The 21,723-nt window shown below is 35.1% G+C and overlaps 2 protein-coding genes across 6 annotated transcripts in view; both read right to left on the reverse strand.

The window, feature by feature from the left end:
- The window catches only part of LOC106786963 (RNA-binding protein 1-like), a 7,446-nt gene extending 3,883 nt beyond the window's left edge, over positions 1 to 3,563 (reverse strand). Inside the window, exons 1-6 of one of the 5 annotated variants that reach the window (XR_001381718.1) lie at positions 3,400 to 3,563; positions 2,300 to 2,516; positions 2,135 to 2,227; positions 1,455 to 1,502; positions 1,276 to 1,323; positions 3 to 102 (exon numbers count right to left, since the gene is read on the reverse strand). Coding sequence is in view for 3 of the 5 variants with exons in the window: in XM_014748894.1 (XP_014604380.1) it covers positions 1,276 to 1,323; positions 1,455 to 1,502; positions 2,135 to 2,227; positions 2,300 to 2,508 (398 nt within the window). In the remaining 2 variants the exon portion in view is untranslated. The remainder of the gene's footprint in view (positions 1 to 2; positions 103 to 1,275; positions 1,324 to 1,454; positions 1,503 to 2,134; positions 2,228 to 2,299; positions 2,517 to 3,399) is intronic. The other 4 variants (XM_014748894.1, XR_001381719.1, XM_014748895.1 and 1 more) reach the window with 4 other exon arrangements.
- A 765-nt stretch (positions 3,564 to 4,328) lies between these two features.
- On the reverse strand, positions 4,329 to 5,675 carry LOC106786962 (mediator of RNA polymerase II transcription subunit 18). The gene is made up of 3 exons (XM_014748893.1): positions 5,514 to 5,675; positions 4,903 to 5,108; positions 4,329 to 4,823 (listed from the first exon to the last, which is right to left on the reverse strand). Exons 1-3 carry the CDS (start codon positions 5,532 to 5,534, stop codon positions 4,370 to 4,372), a joined length of 681 nt encoding a protein of 226 aa, XP_014604379.1. The 5' UTR covers positions 5,535 to 5,675; the 3' UTR covers positions 4,329 to 4,369.
- Positions 5,676 to 21,723: the final 16,048 nt, after the last annotated feature.

Raw genomic sequence — 21,723 nt, forward strand, 5'->3', positions numbered from 1 at the left:
AGTAGTAGTAGTAGTAGTAGTAGTAGTGGTAGTAGTAGTAGTGGTAGTAGTAGTAGTAGTGGCGGGGAGACGAGAAGAGCTAGGAGCTGACGCTGGTAGAATCTGCAAACGTCAGTTTTAGCAATATAACCATCGATGTTATCATACTCCTTGCCACTATAGGTATTATCATTATTTGTTTCTTTTTAAATTAGATTTGAAAGAAGCACACGATACCAATTTGATAATTTAATCTTATTTGTACTGATTATCCTAGACTGCCCACTTTCTACAATGTTTCAACGAAAAGGCTCTTCTACTCTCTCTCTCTCTCTTTCTTTCTTTTCTCTCCTGTTTTTAACTAACAAGTCTATGTGATGATAATGTTACTTTCTTTTTCTATTCTTCTACTTTCTCCCTCTTTAGTTTTTTTTCTTTTCTTTCTGTAATTTTATTGATATGCAAAATGCAAGATAGCTAAGTAATTAAATGTATTTAATTATATATATTAGAAAATATATTTTATATACGTGTTATTTTTCAAAGTAATTGCATAAGAGTGTATACGATAAGACGAAATGAAGTATTATAGTGTTTCAATTTATTAATATGATGATCTAATTCGTAATCAGAAGTCTTTGGTTAATCATTGAAATTCATTTCAATACAAATAGAAAAAGTATAGTAATAAAAGAAGATATCAATTTACCGTTCCGTTAATAAAATATCAGACTTCGGATATCGAAGAACTATTAAAAATTGTACAATGACAAACCAGATTGTAGAGTACGATAATAATAATAAGAAGAAGAAGAAGAATAATAATTGTAATAAAATTGAAATTTTTACTTTGGATTCAAAAAATTAACACCAGATACCGCTGATTTACTTTTATTTCACCAGTCCTGCTTCTTCTTATACCGGGCAAAGTTCGAAGAGCAGTCTCCAACTTTAATAATTCTTGATCTTCATCAGAATTTTCTTTTTTCATTTGTTCCAAACTACCTCTTCATTGTTCCTTTACAGTAGAGCACTTAAGTCCTGCCCTCTCCAACTCGTGCTGATCGAAAAGTATTACTCAACCGTCAATATAGACGATTGTGCAATACCAGCTTTGCAAAATGGTGTCGTACATAATACTATACGTCAGATATGATCTGTTGTGATACTGCGTGCACGATAGCAATTATCACGATACAAGCTATACTTGCAAATACATACTTGCAAATTCATATTGTTCCATCTCTCCTAGCTGGGGCTCTAAAAATTGTATAAATTGTATAAAAAGACGATTACCTGGTATATTTGTTAATGGATGATCTTCTTGGACTTCTTGACAAAGACCTAAAAAAAATTTAAAAAACTGTTGTATGTATCTTCTGTTGATAGTATCGACGATCACCCTGTATCACTTTTTTTTCTCTTTCACTACTTGCACCTGAAAACTGTGAGCAATGAGGCTAAAAAAATCTTACCTTGGATAACGACCCAGAGATTTCCTACGAGGACTGCGAGATCTGGACCTATAAATTTGTCAAAAAGATATATGGTACGTAAGTCCTGTTCACTAAGCATATTCACAAGGACAATAAAATAGGACAAATGTGGGCTCTAAGCAATACTTAATAAAACACTACACCTCGTGACTATTATTTCCTCGAGCATCTCCCTTATCTGGAGGTATTCATGCAACTATTGTGCTCTTCAGCTAACGTCAAAGTTTCTTGTTCTTGTTGTTGTTTTTTTTTTTTTTACACTATTATGTAATAGAAATGCAATAGAATGTAATAAAAAAAAGTTACTGAAATTTTTCATTTAAATTGCTACATATTTCAAATTAGATAATACCAGTATATTTAAAATGAAGGCACTAGCCAGAAGAGCAGTGATATTGAACGAATGTAATATGAATATACTTGTTCTATCTTGCATTCCTATATTGAGACACGATATACATATAACAAAAAAAAAATTACACAAGTTATTGGTTCGTTGGTTGTGCATAAAAAAAGGTCATTTAAACCCTTAGACCTTTTTATTGATACCATTACTTAGACAGTTCACCATAATACCTACTTGGTGAGATACATAGCCATCTGCTGCAGCTTTAAAGTGGCTGTAAAATGCAGATATTTAACATCTGAAGATTTCTTACCTGGAATATCGTGGACCTGGCCTGCGACCACCACCACTATGTCTCCTTCTCCCAGTAGACATCTCTACCTTTACTTTTGTACCACAGCACCGTCTAAAAGTAAAATATCACATTCATTTAATGCATTCATAGCACTCAAAGGGTTAATGATATAAAAATACTCACGTTCCATCCAATCCTCTAACAGCATCCTCTGCGTCCCTTGGATCCTCAAACTCGACAAAAGCAAAACCTGGTGGATTTCTCGCAACCCATACGTTCCTCAATGGACCATACTTGCTAAATGCACTCTCGATTTCGTGTTTGCTAGCACTACTTCCCAAATTACCAATGTAGACTTTACAAGAGATTTCCCATTCTCGATAACGTGACATGGCTTATACTGTAATCAAGTCGAATAAAAAATTACTTAATGTTAAGGACATAAAAGTAAACAGATGAGTGAGAGAGAAAGGGCTAAAGAATAAAATAAAGAAGTGAAAATTGGTTTTAATAAATGAACACTTCCGCGGCGGAGCGTTCGAAAATGAATTGTGGTCAATGCTGCTGTCCGCTCGGAGCGAGCATTTATAGCTAAGCGCCAAAAGGGTTGAGAATTCAAGGAAAATAGTTTAAATGGAAGAAAACAGACATACATTCAAGCAGAAATAACAAATTATAACTTCAGTCAAAACGTTCAATCAGATGTGACAGAAAATTTGACTAATCACGTAAGCGTTCGTTTAGTTCATTTTTGAAGAAATATATCGACCGGTTATGATTAAACTATTAAGCATGCACTATGTAAATATATTCTATATTGTAATGTTAATAATAATTTTCATCATATCAAGTTCTTCGCGTATCATACAACACTTAATGGACTTTTTTCAAATATCGCAAAAATTAATAAATATAATAAAAAGTAATCGTAATGTCGCCATGTTATATTGATATATGACGCCATTGCAACATGGCTACGTTACAATTAAAAATTAAATAGAAATCGAATTATTTTTGTAACATTTATATAAGAGTATATCTTCAAAATTCACTCAATTTTGAAAAATATAAAAATAAAACACTTTTATATATTAACGCGTACGATAATAATTATAATTTCTACATTAAAACGTTGAAAACGATTATAACGAGGTGAACTGACGCCAACATTGCTTCGTCACTACTCCGACTTTAGTACGTCAAATTTTGTACTTCTGTCATCCAATCATTTTATTGTACATACTTTACGTTATTTTCTTCTGCCGAATCTTATTTTTACTTACTGCGGAGAAAACTGAGAGACCCACAAGCGAGAAACACTGCAAGTGCTACCACACTTTCCTACTCCGAGATGATAGCCGGAAGAATGCACGTGAAGTGGAAGTTTCTGATGATGCGTTCTTGCTTCTTCTCCAATAATAATCAAAATGGCGACAAGGCTTATACACACATATATATATATATATATGGTATACATATACTTTTGATTTTAAGTCAAATTGAAAATTATAAGAAAATTTATTATTATTTAATATTTTTTGCACAATTAATTACCTGAAATATATAATAAAAATATTTTCGCACAAAGACGCCAAGAACACAGGGGGCGCTTTGAAAATAGTAAGAATTAATCTAGTGACTACTTTAAAATCTGGTGGTGAAAAAAGAAAACTTAAATTTGCGATTTGCGTGGACAGATTTTGCCAATTAATACGTTTGAGCTCGTACTCCTTGTGTAGTTTCCATGGTTTGAGGCTAAACTCCCTGCAATGTGTTACCAATCGTCGAAAGTTAATTTTTTGTCTAGTAACGTCAATAAGTAACGTTCGGCCAATGGCTACGTTTTTTACTGATAGACTTTAATATTCTCTTATCACTCTTAATATGATTTGAGTTACTCTCTGACCGTAAAATATGAAAAATTTAATCAATAAATTTGGACTGTCGTCATCTGTAAAATGATATCAATCTTGTAATTATGTTTTGATTAATTAGATAGAAAGAAATCAGTGTAATATTTCTGAAATAAATAATTTATCTGATATAGTTATATTATATGTTTATATACAGTGCGAGTCGTCACCAAATTTGATTATTTCGAGTAACTTCTAAATTGTAAATCAGACAAAAACTTATTTTTACAAACGCGTATATATACATAAATGTAGATTATTTACTTATTGTATGTTATTAAATTAATTAGCAAAAAAGATATGACATTAATATTTTCTTTATATCATATAGAAGCATGTATTAATGAACAAGTCTTTTGTAATCAATTTTTTCAAGTTGAACCAAAGGTTTAAGTTGCTCTGCAAATATTCTCATATCTTCTGCTATTGCATCTTGACCGCTTGGCGCAAGAACGCTTAATTCTACTAAATAACTTTGGGATATAGCTTCAACGCTTTCAGGTATTTTTCCTTGTTGACCCATTTTGAAAATCTTTGATACTGTGACTTTCAGTCTACCTTTGCGGAACATGTAACCTCGAGCAATGTATTCAAAATCTAGTCTACAACCTAACTCGGTTAAAAATTCAACAACTGTATTGCTTGTAGCAATATCTATACTGCTGCGAACAATTGTAGGACGTGATTTGTCACCCAATTCAGGTTGACCTATGTATCTTAATTGCCAAGGCATATCTTGATAATCCAAAGCTCTCCTGACTCGTAATAATAATGGCTGTTCTGGAGGAGGTCCTCTGCAAAACAAAATATTTATATATAAACTTAAATTTATTTATTATTCATCAGTTTCTCTTTATGACTTTAATTAGATACCTTCTAATACTAAAGCACATTTCATGGTCGTTGAATGTTTCAGGTCCACTATCGACGTTGTCACATAATCCTCTTAATCTATGAAGCAACACTTCAACAACACTATCCATTACTGAGCCTTGGAGTAAGTACTCTTGATTTGGTATTATATTTGAATTTAATGCAGCACTTAATCTGTCCATCGCTGTACTTACTGGTGCCGTCATCTTGAAATATAATTAATTTTATATTGTAATATGTTATATAAAGCATTGAAAACACTTTTTAAGTTGTTCAAATGCGTATAATGCTTATTTTTCAATTAAAAAGTACAGTTATATTTATATCATCCTCAATGTTATTATACGTGAATTCAATAAATAAATAATTAATATGCATAGATTGTCCCAGAAGTAACTTAACCGGACTGAAAAGAAATAAATTCATTTTTAGTAGGTAGTGGCCCATACTTTTTGAAATAACATTGTACACCAAAATTCATATCTTTTGAAGTGGAAAAACAAAATATTTCAATTTTATTAATTAAATAATTTGAATGTTTTGTTTTGTTTTTCTTTTCACGGCAGAGCGACTTTTAGGACAGTTTGTATAATTATTTTTGTTTGAAATACTTTTTGGCCGTCAGATGCCATCACGAAAATCTAATTGAATGTCTTTGAATTTTGACGATTAAATATGGATACTTAAAAAATTTCTTCTTTGGTATAATCTCATAATATTATTACTCAAATATTGCTGATAGACTAAATTGTAAGAAAGGTTAGAGTCAATTTGTTATTTTATTCTCCGCGCGACTAAAGCGCCATAATCGTAAATACAGTAATCGGCGGGAGATTTAAAAATGGCACGTGTTCATTTTAAATCTGCCATTGTCCATTTAATCGTGGTCTTATCGAATAAAAACTATACAAATTGAAGAATTACTACTAATCTTGAATGAAAAAATACTTTTAATGGAAATTTCTTATTTTTATCATTCGTTGGTATTGCAACTTTCTATCATCTTGACTGATGCTATGCGTACTTTGGAGAAAAATATGTTTCATAGAAAAAATAATTTCTAAATCTCTCGCATAAACATTCCCTCGAGAAAAATTCTTCCCATTATCAGATCCGACTTTTATGCGATCCTATAAACTTATTCAATTCGTATTCTTAAGTCGATTTTTAAGACTCTTCGACTTGCAATATCAACATTAATATGATTTTATTTTAATTTAGTGGATATATCAGGAGCAAAGTGTAGTACACATACGTGATTTCTTCTGATTTTCTTAGATTATCATTATCCTTGCGGATTAGTAATGTTGGAAAGAAGTGACGAAGTTTTACTTCTATTTGCTGATCATTTTATTCTGCGTTATTTTTATTTTATTTTCAAATAATATATTATTGCGAGGATAAGAGAAAATTCGGAAAGAAATAGAAAAAGTAGATAACGAAGGGCGATTACTATTAGGAGTGTGCGTATAAATGTGTCTAAAATGTGTGTAAAAACGATTTCTTGATAAGGAAAGCTAAGGGAAATGTGTTTTTTCTTTGTGTCGCGTTGTGAGTGCACGAGAATCTATGTGTATGCGTGCATGCGTGTTTATGGCGTATTTAAAAGTCACGGATTTATCAAACAGACTTCGTATACAAATTTTGCATTTGAATATTATTATCTTATTGTTTAAATCGGTAGGAACTTTCTGGCCAATTCAATATTATCTTCTTTTGTTAATCAAGCTGAGCTATGATGTAGTTTCTATGTAAATAAAGTCATTTGTTTTGAACATTTCGTTTGCCGACTTTATACGAAAAATATCACCAGGGACTGAGGTTCCCAGGATATATAAAATCAGTATATTCCTAGAGTTATCTCAGGAGAATCTTCGTGTGAACTCTTCCATTAGTGTATATGTATATTCAGTACCTATTATATGCGTAATTTCGCGTGAAACCGACTTTAATTTGCTAGACCCCAACGAAAATTGCCTTTTGTCGTAGTTTCCATTTGTTTATCGACGGCTTTAGAAGGTTCATGTCATGTATCATAGATACAATTCTTTATTGTATGCTTCTTTTTTCTGATTACGCCATTGTTATTGTATACGTACATTTCAAATGCAAATGGAATTTGAATTCGTGCATTTGGTAACTTTTTGAAATCAGATGTGTTGTTTGAATCAGTTGTGCATTTACTATGCATAATACTACTATGCACTTTTACATTTTTACACTGTAAATCTTATAAGTATCGGGTTGTAACATGTATTCATTCCATTTTTTCCATTTTGTAAAAACGCCAAAAAAATTGGTTTTTTGTTTTAAATGTTTTTCCCAAATAGGGAAAACGGGATGAATGTATTACAACCTAAAATAAAGTTGCTATTTTATCTATTTTTTTGTTTCTGTATTTCGGTCAGATAAAAAAAACATGTTAGCAGGCTTTCGGACATGGCTGGTTTTAAGGAAATCAAACAAGATTGAAATTTAGCTGTCGAATCAGTTATCTGACAATTTAAATATTTATCTATAAGACATTTATATATAAAATTTTGGTTTGTTCTCTTTCGTTTTTTTTTCTTTTAAATTTGTTATTTGTTTGACTTTAGGAGTAGAAAATTCGAAGTGTGTTTGTTGTTCCGTTTCCATCGCGCTTTATCATCATTTTTGGTAAACTTTGTAAAAGGTAGTAAATGTAAATAAATATGGTATGTAGCATCGATCATCGGTCATATATCCTTGGCGTTGAAAAAAATTCGTTGTTGCAATAAATTCTTTCTTTCAAGAATAACAACGGTCGAAGCACGATGTAAAAAAGAGCATATGGTGGTCTTCGTATTTAGGTCGTGTGTTTGAAAAACAAAAAACAAATAAAACAAAAAAGAAACCATCTTTTTATGTATAATCCTGCGTGAATAAGTACTCCATACTTATTTCTTTCTTCCTTCATTTCTCTTTCGTAGTATAATAAATTCCAATGTTCCAACTTAAAAGTACAGTAACCATAAACAGTGTCCAGAAAATGTCAATGTACCAGCAGCTTACTCTTGCATCAACTTGTCCTTATATTAGTCGATTGCTTTGGAATGTTGGGTGAAAAGTTTCGCCAACGTTTCTACCGTGTGCATTGTGTATTTCGGTAATATAGAGTGCGTTCCTCTCTTTTCGTCGTTTCTTAAAAGCTTTAGGAAGGCGATCTTTTCTCGCCCTGTGTTCAGATAGAGAAGCAACGATGTGGATTCGCGATCGTAGGGAGATTTCGAGTGGAATGTCGAAGGAACGTTGAGCTCTACGTGTCATCGGGCTCGAAACGTCTCTGCTATGCCAACGTCGTATACTATTCGTTGCATTCTGCAAGATGCGCATACTTTCTTAATTCATTAACTCGCCCGTCTTTAATTTGTTTTTTTTTTGTCTTTCTATAACGATACGAATACAAGAGGCGTGTGTCGAAATAGAAATAAAAATAGAAAGTTATGCCAGTTAAAAAAGGATTTCGAATAGGTTTCGTTCGCTCGATTTGGAGGTAACCTGTAATATCTAGCAGAGGAGTATTCGAGGAAAGCGTTAACGTTACCTTACCCTCTAACACTCTATCCTCATTGATACCGAAGCACGAATTAAACGCCGAGAGAGCTGTTTCATCTCCGAGCGGAAATTAGTTTCACCCATCTCCGTACGTGTCGACGACGTTATTCGCCATCAACGCCGACAAAACCTTCGGATCGGGAATTTAAACGGGCTGAGAGAGGGAGAAATTGGGTATACCTTTAGGAGTCGAATAAGGACAACCAATTGCTCCAATTATATATAAATAAAAGTATAATTATTGAATGAACAACTCGAGAAATATATTTGTTAATTATAGAAGAACCATAAATAGAATATTGTTGAAACTTATCTCTCGAGTTTTTGGTCTAACTAAGGAAAAAAAATGAATACTTCCGTGAGTTATATTCCGAAGCACGTTCAAAACGAGCGCTACACATGTAACATATTAGAGTTGTTACGATCGAAGGAAGTACTCTTCGGGATCTAAGGGAAGTTTCTAGAAAGTTGGACGGTTTGTGGAAGAGTTGTATGGACGTTGCATGACGAACACGCGATTATCCAAACAATTTTTGCACGCGAGCACTAGGTGGATCCAACGTGTTGAAGGTTCCACCATTACACGACGTCCTTAGAGATTCATCGTTCTCTAGCCGGTAGATTTATTAGACTGCTTTTACGCTTCGATTACTTTCGAAATAGCTCCTTCCATCCTATTTACACTTCGATAAATCCTTATTAAGTAAAATAACGTTCGCGGTTTCCTATATTCAAAGGGGATCTTTATTTTATATTAAATTCCTTTATTATTACATCTATTTCTCTTATATAAAATACACCAATGTACCCTGACACCCGTTCGCACGTATATTCTTAAAGATTTTAATACTCCTACTACTACGATATTTTAGGGGTTTAAATTTGCCGAGAAAATATGAGTAAAAATCGTCGAAAAAAGGATAGAAATAAAATAAGGAACGAATTATCGATCTCGTATTTCTAACGAGTATTTTCAACTGTTCGTGACTAATTCGAATATAAAGATCTTATTTGCCAACGACAGATTTCATTCTTTGGGCTGACGCAGCAAGCATCCATCTAACGATAAATAGATTTCCACGATTAAGAGAAACGAGACAACGTGAGCTAAATCGTTTGCCGGTTTATTCATTCGTTTCTATTCTCAAAACTATGAACGCGTTACGAGCCAAGTTTCCGCGGTTTCGTTCATGCGACTCGTAACTCATGCAACGGCAAACTTAAGACGTGCGACGGACTCCTTGATATCTCTAGTTAGAGACTCGGTAATTACGGAGAGAGAGAAAGTAAAGCAAAGTGAATAATAATAATAATAATAATAATAATAATAGTAGTAGTAGTAATAATAATAATTCTAAATTATTCATACGTCAACGACGCGAAATCCTACGAGAAGTCAAGGAAAAAGAAATTCATTTACTTATTATTGCAGTAAGAAAAATTATCAAACGAACTCGAGACAGTCGTGTGGTATAATAGGAATATTATTTTCAAACTTACGACGGAGGAATTTGTTTTCGCGAACGAAGATAAATTAATTTAAACCCACTCGGACATTTGATCTCGTTTTATTATCTAACATCTTGATAAGTTAAAAGAAAATACAACACGAAGAATAGAAAGAACAATGGAAGCAAACTAGTAAATTTAGTTGTTTTCGATAGTTCCTCTCTCTCTCTCTCCGCATATTATTCTAGAGAGATAGAGACAGACAGACAGACAAACAGACGGAGGGTTGAGAGTAGACGATGGTAGGTTTGCCCAAGCACAGTTGGCCATGTTCCAAGATCCAACGTTTGTCGTTGTATCAATATTATCGGTCGTGCTCGGTCTAATTGCTCATTAGGATCCGTGGTCCGATGCCTATAACGTCCTACGACGTTTCTACTCTCTCTCTCTCTCTCTCTCTATGTATATGCATATGTATATACGTGCTAGCTGGAAGATAGTTCCCTAACTGCGATACTATTCCCACGTCGTTGCTCAAACCAAGCACGGGAGATTAATTATGTACATTACAGCTGGGATGGCCGCAGTATTAAAGCTCCTTACAAGACTTACCGGCCGCATTCTATACGATGCGATACCCATCCAATAGAGACAAGTATAAACTACAAGAGAAATGCAACTTTTGACAGTGATTAAACGATCTTTCACTATTATATTAAACTTAAATATCTTTTATATTTCTTTTAATGCATATATTGGAATGTTTCGTTAAACGTTTCCTTTGTTATTTGATCGCCATTCGCGGATCCGTGTCAAATATTTGCATTTTTCATTAGACATTTTGCGTATGCGTATAGTCCATTAATTCTATCTCGGTAATTATTGCATTGACGCTTGGTTGCACACCCATAGTAGACCGCTGGGCTTTCTAGTAAGTGTAATTTATGACGATAATGAACATTTGTTCTTGAGAGATTTGTTTCGATATCTCTTATGGGATTAACTTATTATTAGGATAAAAATAGAACAACACGGTTTAATATTATTTGAGTTAATATCATCTCGTAACTTTTTTTTCCCAAAAACGGTTGAAATGATTAGGAATATAAACTATTTCGATTCGGACTGAAAATGTTATAATTAGGGGAAACCAGGACAAGTTGATACAGGGGTTGGTTGATATAGGATAATTATCTGGGGACTGTGCATATGTGGTTTGATCAGTCTCTAGATGTCTTAATGGGTCATTCCGGTCAACAATTTTGGAAAAAATCGACTTTTCTTTTCGCGTATATGCAGACTAAAATCTATAAAAAATATTAAAACTATTAGATAACGAGAGGTTTTCTTCGTGATATTATTCGAAGGATTTATTTGAATTTCTATAAAAGATAAAAATAGAAAAATGATAGTTGAAGTTGTTGGGTCGAGTAACAATGGCGCAGAACCAAATTCCTTGGAATTTCTTAACGCGGGATGATGAAAGATCGATAAGCGTATTTCTACGGAACCGAAAAGGGATACCAAAATGCTTCCCAGACTCTAGTCCATAATTCATTCATCCGAGTTGAGAATGTTTGAGAAAATTCTTAAGCTATTCCATAAAGTTACTCGCCGTTTCAACTGATCTCTCTTTAGGAGAGTCGGTTGAATCGTACTATCTCTTCCTATCTTTCTTGTCAAGCCCCCTCCCCCCTCTCCCGTGCTCGACTACATTACGGTTTGACAGTCGATCCGATAGTTTCGAGTATGCTGAAACTTACACTCGACGGAACAAACCGACGTCTACGATTTCAACGCAAAAGTATATGGGGTGATGGTGGTGGTGGTCTGTGGGCCGAGGATGGGTCAAAGCCATCGTTGCACGTCAAATATTCGCATAACTCTGATCGTTGTATCGGTGAAACCATTCACTGAATCGAAAGTCAAACATGGAATGGCTTTCATAGCATGGACATGACATATGAACTTTGCGTTCTTTATGTCTTTACGCGTATCGATGCTTTCTCTTGATATTGTATTCGACGGGGATATGAGACATTTGCTGTTTGCTGTGTACTTGATTGTTTGCCAATATGTAAATAACGGAGTTAATTAAATATTTATATTTATTTGGAAAGATATTTGAAAACTCTCTGACATGTTTGGATTTATATGAAATTTTGATAAATAGAATAGGAAATTGTTGAAATATGTTGCTTTCACAAATATTTTTTAGTTGTTCATATCGTATTTTATATCCCACTTTCCTTTTGAAACTCGTTATTAGGAAAATTATAGAATTAGATAGAAAATGATTGAAATGTTGAAATGGAAGGAGAAAAATAAGAAATTTTGTGAATGGTACCAATGATTCAAAGGTGCGAGAAGAAAGTGGCTGATTAATCTATTCGAATTATCTCGGGTAAATGACTATTAAAGTAAATCATCGGGGTAGAGATAAAGGTACGGTGATAAAGTTCGTCGAGCGAAACTAGTAGCGGTACTAGTAGCGGGTAGCAGTAGTAGTAATAGTAGTAGTAGTAGTTGAAAATGGGTAACTAACGCTTGGTCTTTACCTACCGCAATTAAGCTTTCTTACACGGCTCGATATTCATCATATCCTTGTCAGCTACGTGCAAGGACACGGAGTAGGCTTTTACTCCTTGAAGTATTTTTTACTCCACTCCTTTTTCTTTCTCTCTTTCGAGAACGGCGCGCATGTTCCTTTCTTTTTCTTCTTCTTCTTTTTTTTTTTTTGTAAAACCACTTGCTTGTAATCATAGGCCACGATGGCTATTAAGTTAACGACGAACTGTTCAACGACAAGAATACAATCTTTCATAAGAAACTCAGGCTCCTTTCTAACCTTCTTAACGATCTAACAACGATCTAACGATTATCCGATAATCATCGTTAATACCATCACGACATTTCACATTGTGCTTTTTTACATTTTCATTCATATTCTATGAAACTTTTGACACCAATATAAGAACAAACGTCAAGAGTTAAATTGACAATAATTTTCAATCGATACTTTGTATAACACCTTTTTAAATCGCGATTAAGATGTAACTAATTTTCCAAGTATTTACATATTTATCCCCCACGCGCACGCATGCAATAATAAGACATAAGAGAAAATATATTAACACGGGATATTTAAAAAATAACTATTTTAATCTCGATAAGAAAATAAATATAGTTAGAGTCTCGTGTTCTCCTTAAACTTGTTTTTATCAAAACACGCGACGACGTATTATTATTATCCCTTTTATTCAGATACTTTCTTCGCGTTTTACCTATCGAAAGTAGTAAGTTACGTACGCCCTTTTTTTTCGTCCTATCGCATGTACCAACCTCGAATACTTAATCAACCTTACAGGTTTGTATTTTGTCTGAAAGAAAATGACTGAGATAAATAAAATGAAGAAAAAATAAAGAAAAAATAAAGAAAAGAGATGGGAATGAGGGAGAGAGATTGGTACGTGCTTATAACTAAAACGTCCTCGTGAACATAATTAAAAGTAGTATATCGTTTCGAACCAAGGAACGAACGAAGCTGTTGCTTGAGAATAGAGAAACGAGAAGAGTCTCCTTCCTCCTCTGTAAATTTTTACTCTCGCAATTATCTCAAGGCAAGTTTACCATATTTACGAGTATCGCTAAATCCTGTTGTACGCGTACTATGAAAGAGTATCCTATCCTATTCCTCTTCTATTTTTTTAATCCTTCATTCTGTGTCTTGTGAGCACCGACGGAATAATAAAATGATTCAATTAAAACCGATGCGCCATTTCTCTCCAAGAGAAAATGAAGTTGCGGCAATGTTATAAGCGCGCAACCGTATCCGTCTACCTCAAAACGTGTCTTTTCCTCAATCTCGATTGTTGTTATTATTAACAGAACATTTACTTCCCCGTTTCTTCTACTTTTCCTATTCCTCGGGCTATCTAATTGCAAGCTTTTCAATTTCGAGCATGTTCCGCTTGATTTTCTTCACTCTCCTTTTGACTAAATTATCATAACGACGACGAAGAAGAAGAAGAAGAAGAAGAAGAAGAAGAAGACTTGTAAGATCGGTTTATTCAAAATTAGATTTGAAATTCGTGAAAAAGGTAATAACGTTGAAAAAGGATCCTGAGCGATAGAGTAAGATTGGGTAGGTGGGGAAGAGGGGAGAGGAAAAGGTAAGACAGGGGCTAGAAATGGGGGTGGAGAAATCGTCGGTATTCTTTGAACCGCTCAAGATTACGTTTCTGCAGTCCCTGCAGTCTTTCTACGACTCCGCCTTGATAAATGCTCGATGAAAAAAAGTAAGGCGTGATCTTTAATTTTTCATTCGCGCCCGAGTCGAGTCGAGGTGGTTGGATGGGATCGACGAAAGAATTCAGAACGACCGGGGTTACCTTGAGAAAAAAGAACAAAATTCCTGCTCGACTTCTCGAAGAATTTTATGTATCGTTGGCTAACGAGCCCAATCATTTTCTCTTGTTTTTTTTTTCCAGCTTGGTACATCATCCAATTCGAGAGATGATCGGATTATGAGTTAATTCATTATATAAATTCAATTGTATTTTATATTAACGCAATCTAAACACGACAATTGTTATCCCGCTTATTTCTTTTCCCGAAACACGAGGTCGTCCTCGTCTCTGTCGATTTTTTAATCGATCCGAAACTTTAAGAATTTGATCGTTGGTCCGTTGCCAGACATTACGAGGCTTCTTCCCTTTTCCTACCTTTTCATTCTCGATTTCTTACAACACGTTTCCTTTAACGTTCGTCTTTTCAATCTAAAAGCATCTTTCTTCGCTTCTGCGTCTCGTTTTTAACAGAAAATAAACGGGAAAGAAACAGAAAAGAGATTAGCAGTAGCTGAGCAAATTACCATTAAATTGTTTAACAAACAAAGACAAGTAATCCAAAATTTCGTAGCATAAGACATTAATTAAATTTCTTGAAAAAAAAACATCATTTTCTAGTAACCCTAATGAAAGGAAATTTGGGCTCTTTGGTATTCCGTTTACCGTTAAATTCATCATTGAAAAAGAGAGAGAGAGAGAGAGAAACGTAAAATAAAAAGTTTTAAAGCGTGTTCAATGGCTGCGGAGAGAGCATCAGAAATAATGGAACAAAAGGTGCATGGGGACCAATTGAAACAACAATTTACCAGCTTCAACTACTTTTATCTGTTACGTTTGCCACTGGACGAAAGGTTCGGTGCACTGTGCGCAGGTGGAATGGGTTAAGGTTGTTCTCTTCTATCGGGTTCCCTCTCGATTCGCACGAGTTACATCGAAAGAAATTTTTCTTTTCCTTTCGATAAAAGAAATCGAACGGAAAGCGACATTCGTTTGAAACATCCTCGTGTCGTCGTCTTTCTCTATTTCTTTATCTCAGATATTATTTAATCCTAAATATCGAATTCGAAGATAATATCGAGTACAACACAATTTTTCTCCCCTGCCCCTCTAACTGTGTGTGAATATATTTTTAATTTAAATATAAAATATAAAACGAATGAAATTATGTGGGATATATATTGATTGTGTAGGTTTATTAGGGTATAAAAATATTAGTGGAAAAATGTCGATGCATCGTTGGTATTTCATTCGAGGAGGAGGAGGAGGAGGAGGAGGAGGAAGGGTAGGAATAGAAAGTTTTTGTTCGTGAGGTCCGGCCACGGACAATTCGCTTCGTTTAACTGGACTGGGTGCTGGACTGGGTGCTGGAATGGGTGCTGGACGATGGCCAAGCGGTATCATACAGACGTTTGCTGCTCTTTTGAACGTCAGTTATGTGTCTTTCAAATTGCATCAAAGCTATAAGATCGGCGGTACTACCTTGGCCATACTCGGTCCTGGAAAATAAAGGACAATGTTGTTGGTTTGCTTCCTTCGTCTTCTTCCTTTTTATTTTTTTTTCCTATTATTTTGTTGTTGTCGTTGTCGTTGTTGCTGTATTTTCCCTTTATTTTCTATTTTCTCATTCGTGCTACCTTTGTCAGATTTTACTCTTCTTGCTTCTTCTCATTCCTGTTTCTAAACCTTTTACCACCAATTCCATCCCCCACTTACCCCTTACCCGTCCCTTTTCTTCCTCCCTTCCGTTTCCTTTTCGACTGTTCGCTGCGAGTTTTCTTTCTCTCTCTCTCTCTCTCTCTCTCTCTCTGTTGTAGGTCATATTTTTCTATCTTTTTCTTCGTACATCCTAAATAAAGGAATTGTACTCGCGAACATTGAAAATTCATTAAAATCTGCTGCTTCGGGGGTATGAGAAGTAAGAAGGGGTTCTACGTTCTGCTTGGTAGGATCTTTTCCGACTAACGTCAGATTACCCGGAAATTTAAATTCAGCTTATTGCGATCGTCGTTATAATATAATATATAATACCGTAAAGTTTAGTAACTGTATTTAATATGGAACATCCGATTTGAAATGCTTGCCAAACGTTGCGATATTTTTCCTTTTTAAAAATTTACGTTCAAACATGACAAAATTGAATTGAAATTAGACAAGAAATAATAATGAATAACTAGTTTTGATCTTTAGTTAAAAATCTTCAGTATTAGTAAGTAAAGAACGAATAAAAGTTATTTTTGTTGAATGAGTAATTCGGTAATAGCAGGACCACCAGTTTGGTATCTTCTCGTATTTTTACTTGATATCCCTTTCGTGAATCTAGAGAGTGCACTATTTGCTGACCGTATAGCTCGCAGAGGGGGTAACTACTCTTCAATCTCCTAACCCCGTTTCCCCCTCGCTCTACCGATGCATTCGGAACATCGGGAAGTAGTTATATATGAGGTTACGTGCTGGCTTATCGGGATTTCGGCAATGCTTCTTCACGCGGAGGAAGCAATTTTCTAAGCCTTTGATAAGTTCGATTTAGGTCCGTTCGATCCTACAAATTCCTGAATACTTTGAAAAAAGAAATAAAAACAAACGAACCAAATCCATCTCGTTAATTTGTCCGAACAACAAATTGTTCTTTTCATTGTACAATCGGGGGACAAACGAATATAAAACAATTCTCCAAAGGAAGAAAGAATTAAAATAAAAGTAAACAAAAAGATGAATGAAAAAACTATCGAAAGGTCTACCTATACGTATGATTTTACCGAAGGAAGGAGATAAAAAAAGAAAGAGACAAAACGATGTTCGTGCAGAAGTCGAGATTTTTCGAATGCCTTCGTAGAACAATAGGGCCCGTTCGAACAACACTGCCAAATCAATCGAGCTTCGGTTTTGCTATCGAACGAACTAAAGTTTTGCTGCTCGCGCATACGCATCTATGCATGTGTGTGTGTGTGTGTGTACGTGTTTACGTATTTCTATACGCAACGTCGATTTAGCGAAAAAAAATACATCAAAGCCGTTTCTCTACACGCTCCTGTGTCAAGCACGGATTTTCTACCTTCCCTTTTTTTCTTTATCCTTAGTGGTTTTCTTTTTTTTTTTTTAAATATTTTGGTCGCTTTGACTTTTCTCCTTACTTTTTCTCTGCCATCATTTCCTTAGTTTCCGCGGCACTTCTTCGCACGCTCCATTTCTATGACACCGGTCGTTTGTTTCATAGGAAACTTTTTACGCCTTTTATCTTCCTTCTTTGTTTTTTACTTACTTTTTTTTTTTACTCCCCCCAACTTTTTGTCGTCTTCTTTACATCTTTTTTAAGAAACGCGAGTCGATATATTGCATCAGGATGCAAACGCGATTGCATCTCAAAGAAACCGATGGAAAAGGTAGAAGGGACTAACGATCCCGCGCATTTAAAATAATAGCAGCAACTGGATATTTTCTCGTTCGAATAAAATTCCAACTTTATCAGTAGGAGGGATGAATTGGGGACTCTGCAAATAACGAGCATCGCGACGACGAGATACAAAGAATATGCCGTATGAGGAAGTTTTTTCCAATCTTCTTCAATTTCTCTTTTTCTTTGCTTTTTCCATCCTTCTCCTTTTAATCGTAGAATACATTACAAAAGTATGTCATTTTATTCTATGCCTGTGCCACACACATATTAATAATCCAAATCTGATCATTAAGGCATTGCACAATTGAAGAAATTTAAAGGATTAATATGAGAAATGATTACACATTTGTGGTTTCCTAGACTAAAATTCAAAATAAAAATAAACAAATTCAATTATCCGATATAAATTGTGATGAACCTGCGTGCGTGTTATATATTATGCGAGTAGACATTGCGAAATAAAATGAAGAAAAGCAATTTGTTACTTTGTTCTCATTTTTTCCCGGTTCACGCGCATCAAATTTATCCATGTGCATTTCCGAGATTGGATTTGTGGTTGCGCGCGCGTGCTCGAAAGCAAAGAGTTGCTGCTGCTTTCTGCCGGGTATAGGTAAATACATTGTATGGTATTTCTTCTAAGAACGAATGTAGGTAAATTCCATGTTTCTTCCAATGCAGTTCTTGCACTTTGCAGTTCTTGCACTTTTCTCTCTCTCTCTCTTTCTCTTTCTCTTTCTCTTTCTCTTTCTTCTCTACCCCCATTACCCCTTTTGACTCAAGGTTGGATAAGCGGGCAAACGTAGCAATCGTTGCAGAGCCATTTAAAGCGAACAGATAAGCTTTGTCCAGGATTCGAATTTCTTCAAGTTTTCGCGCCGGGTTAAAGTTTTGTTATTTGTCGGTAGAATTCGAGTTTGCGAGAAATGCGAAACGGCAATAAATACCTATCCTAACATATTTCTTCTATTATTACGATGATATATGAACGGAAATATACGTTTGTTTCTTCTTTACGTTCACTGAACTCAGAAAAATATTTGTATATTGCTTAATGATTATCTTTTTAACTTCATCGTCTTGGTTATTGTCATTTTTATTTCTTGTCCATTTGCACAAACTTTAACACTATTTTTATCAAGAGGTGTCAAAAGACACACAGTAAGCAAAGTATAAATATGTTAGAAGGGAGAATCCATTTGAATGGTGAGAAGAGTGTCAAATTTGGCTCTATCATAGGATTCCGGTGAGAGTTTGGCAACACATGGCATTCAGCAGGCAAGAATCCTCGAATTTCCGCAGAGGCGACGATATAATCGGTTGGCTTTCGACTAGGCATACCGCAAGTACAAAGCAGATGCGTTTACACGGTTAACTTCGACATGGTAATGTTTGCACCAGTTCAACCATATTCGTCTATTCCAGGAGAACTACTACTTATGCCAACATCACCAACGTCGTCGTTGTCGTTGCTGTTGCTGACGCTTCACCGTTTGAACAAAAGTCTGTCGATCGTGTACGCAGCGTGTTGTCTAGTCCACGACGTACAACATAAGTACCTACATGCATACATGCACTGGGATGCACCGTTTGACCCAAAGCCACTTCCCAAGTGGCTTGGGAATTTTAATTTGATTTTTAGGAAAATTTAGTTGATGCAAAGATATTGTGTACTCGTGCAATGCTAAAAAGTGTACACTTTTGCCAAGATTTTTGTATACTTAAACGAAACAAATGAAAGTTATATATTCTAATAGAAATATATTATGTAGTAGAAAATTTGAGCAGAAAAGTAGGATGATCGTAGGATAAGATTTTCTCAAATCTAGCCCCCTAACGTTTACTCTTGATTATCTTATAAAAGCTCGAGACTTCTTATCGTTTCTCGTTAGGCGTTGAAGGGGAATAAAGCTAAAATGGAGGACTAGAAAAGTCAAGGTGTCTTGCTCCTACATTGGCACGAATTTCGGAAACCTACCACTGTAGGTTGGTAGGTAGGACACTTAAGAAATAAGTAGCTCGTTTCCTTTGTAAATGGATTAGGTCACTATTGTCCAGGTTCTCGAAGATAATCCTATGCATGCCGTGTCCCTGATCCAGCAGTCACAGTAGTCGGAGTATAAATCCTTCTCCACTCTAAATGCTAATGACCACAACGCTCGACACTTTTATGTTCTTTTGTGGGATTTTAAAGGAAGAGAGAGAGAGAGAGAAAGAACAAATCGATCCAACCGATAGGAAACTGGCGAACGTATTAAACTTCTCGATACAAAGTATGTACGTATATTTCCGTTATTTCATATTTTTTCTATACATGGTATCGTAAAAAAATGTTACAACACTTTGATTGTTTATTAAGTGTTTATTAGGTATCGTAAAATGTGCCTTCAATGTTTTCAAATGTGGTAATATTTTGAAACTAAAGTAGTAATATAGATTACTAAATGATCGCATAACTTTGGTAATATTAATCGAATTCGGTAGCACTCGCGCGGGGAGAGTCTACAATTTACTGAAACTTTAAAATACGAAAAAACCTTTTTTCCTCGACTCGATATACACGAGCACACATATTTTCTTCTGATTTCTTCTTTCGGACACGAGATTCCCTCAGTTACACCGCGAAAACCTTCTCTTTTATTATTAAAGCATCGATCGACTTTCCCTCCACCGCCCCTCAACCCATTTCCGTAGACTTGCGACGATAGGCAGAGAGATAGAACTTCCTGTTTGTTCGTATACAAGAGTCTATTTGACAGAAAGATAGAATGAGAGAGAGAGAGAGAGAGAGAGAGAGAGAGAGAGAGAGAGAGAGACATAGAGATAGAAAGAGGATTGGGAAGATAGCAGAACTACGTTAAACTTATTACTACGTTCTATAGCTGGTAAGTATGTAGACGGATTTACGTGTTGCACGTTATCCAAAATTGTTTACGAACTTGTTTAGCGAAACATTTGCATAACAACGTTAAGCTTATTATATGCGTTTCCACCCCCGAAACTCTTCCTCATCCCTGTTAAACTCTCAACCCTTCGATAACGCGTCGATGTATCATACCTATAAGCTATCGATTATGATAAATTGAGAAATACTATAACCTCGGTAATTTAATGGAATTTTCTTTAGTTCTATGATACACAATTTTCATTTAGATGAAAAAGATATATCTTTATCGAGTTATTTTAGTTAACGTTTGAGTGTTTATGCGACAGATTCAGGATTGTTTCATCGTTTGGGAGCATTAACGAACCCCAGTGTAACACTTAAATTCACAAGTAAGCGGTATAATCGGATCAGATAACGATACGTTTAATACCAAGGAAGGAATCGTTACGATTTTTATGCGTTCCCTTTAGCTGGCCTCGCTCGCATTGGGATGGAATCGTTGCACAGTGTTGTCCTTTTCCGATAAATTTTCCCACTTTAACACGGGATTGTAATTATACGTCAGGGTTTATAGGACGTTGATATCGTTTATTATCTCGTTTAAAGTTTCTTCTTATACATAACAGTGACACTTAAAATATATTATGACATTACGATATGACTAATCTTTAGGTTTCATATTTCGCTCGCCATTTTAATCAGTTTCTGTTAACAGGGTAATTTTCTTTAAAAATGCAAAAGTAACAATCAGCCTAATTTGCACAAGCATTGAAGCGCGTAAGATGTTATGTTCCTTGTGAGTAGTTATGGGAGAGTAAGCGAGCGAGTATGTGTGCGAGGAAGAGAGCAAGGTGGTATTATAAGGATCGATATTTCTTCAAGTTGAACTGGTGGTATTAGCAAGACCACTGGCGGTTTCTGGATCCTCGTGTAGGATTGGCCATTAGAAGTGAAGATAGTGGCACAAAGCGAAGATAGTTCATTTCACAAAGACCCACCCCACCAACCGAGCAATTCGAAAAGCACGATCGAGAATTTCTTCTCTTTTCCCACCCCCTCCTCATCCTCTCCTCCAGTCAAAGTTCTTAGAACCACAATCAGACTGGTGCCTTGCACTTTTCACATTCTATATAAAACGTTCTTAATTTATTCATTAATTTATTATTTAT

Source organism: Polistes canadensis, unplaced genomic scaffold (assembly GCF_001313835.1).
Source record: "Polistes canadensis isolate GaletaPanama2010 unplaced genomic scaffold, ASM131383v1 scaffold_89, whole genome shotgun sequence".
In the NCBI taxonomy this organism is placed as follows: Eukaryota; Metazoa; Arthropoda; class Insecta; order Hymenoptera; family Vespidae; genus Polistes; species Polistes canadensis.

Coding starts and splice junctions, on each gene's coding strand:
- LOC106786962 (XM_014748893.1), bottom strand. CDS start 5,534: ATGGCATCTGACGGCCAAAAA. Junction 5,109..5,513: donor TGGCATCTGACGGCCAAAAA/GTATTTCAAACA, acceptor TTATATTTCAAG/ATGACGGCACCAGTAAGTAC. Junction 4,824..4,902: donor ATGTGCTTTAGTATTAGAAG/GTATCTAATTAA, acceptor TTTGTTTTGCAG/AGGACCTCCTCCAGAACAGC.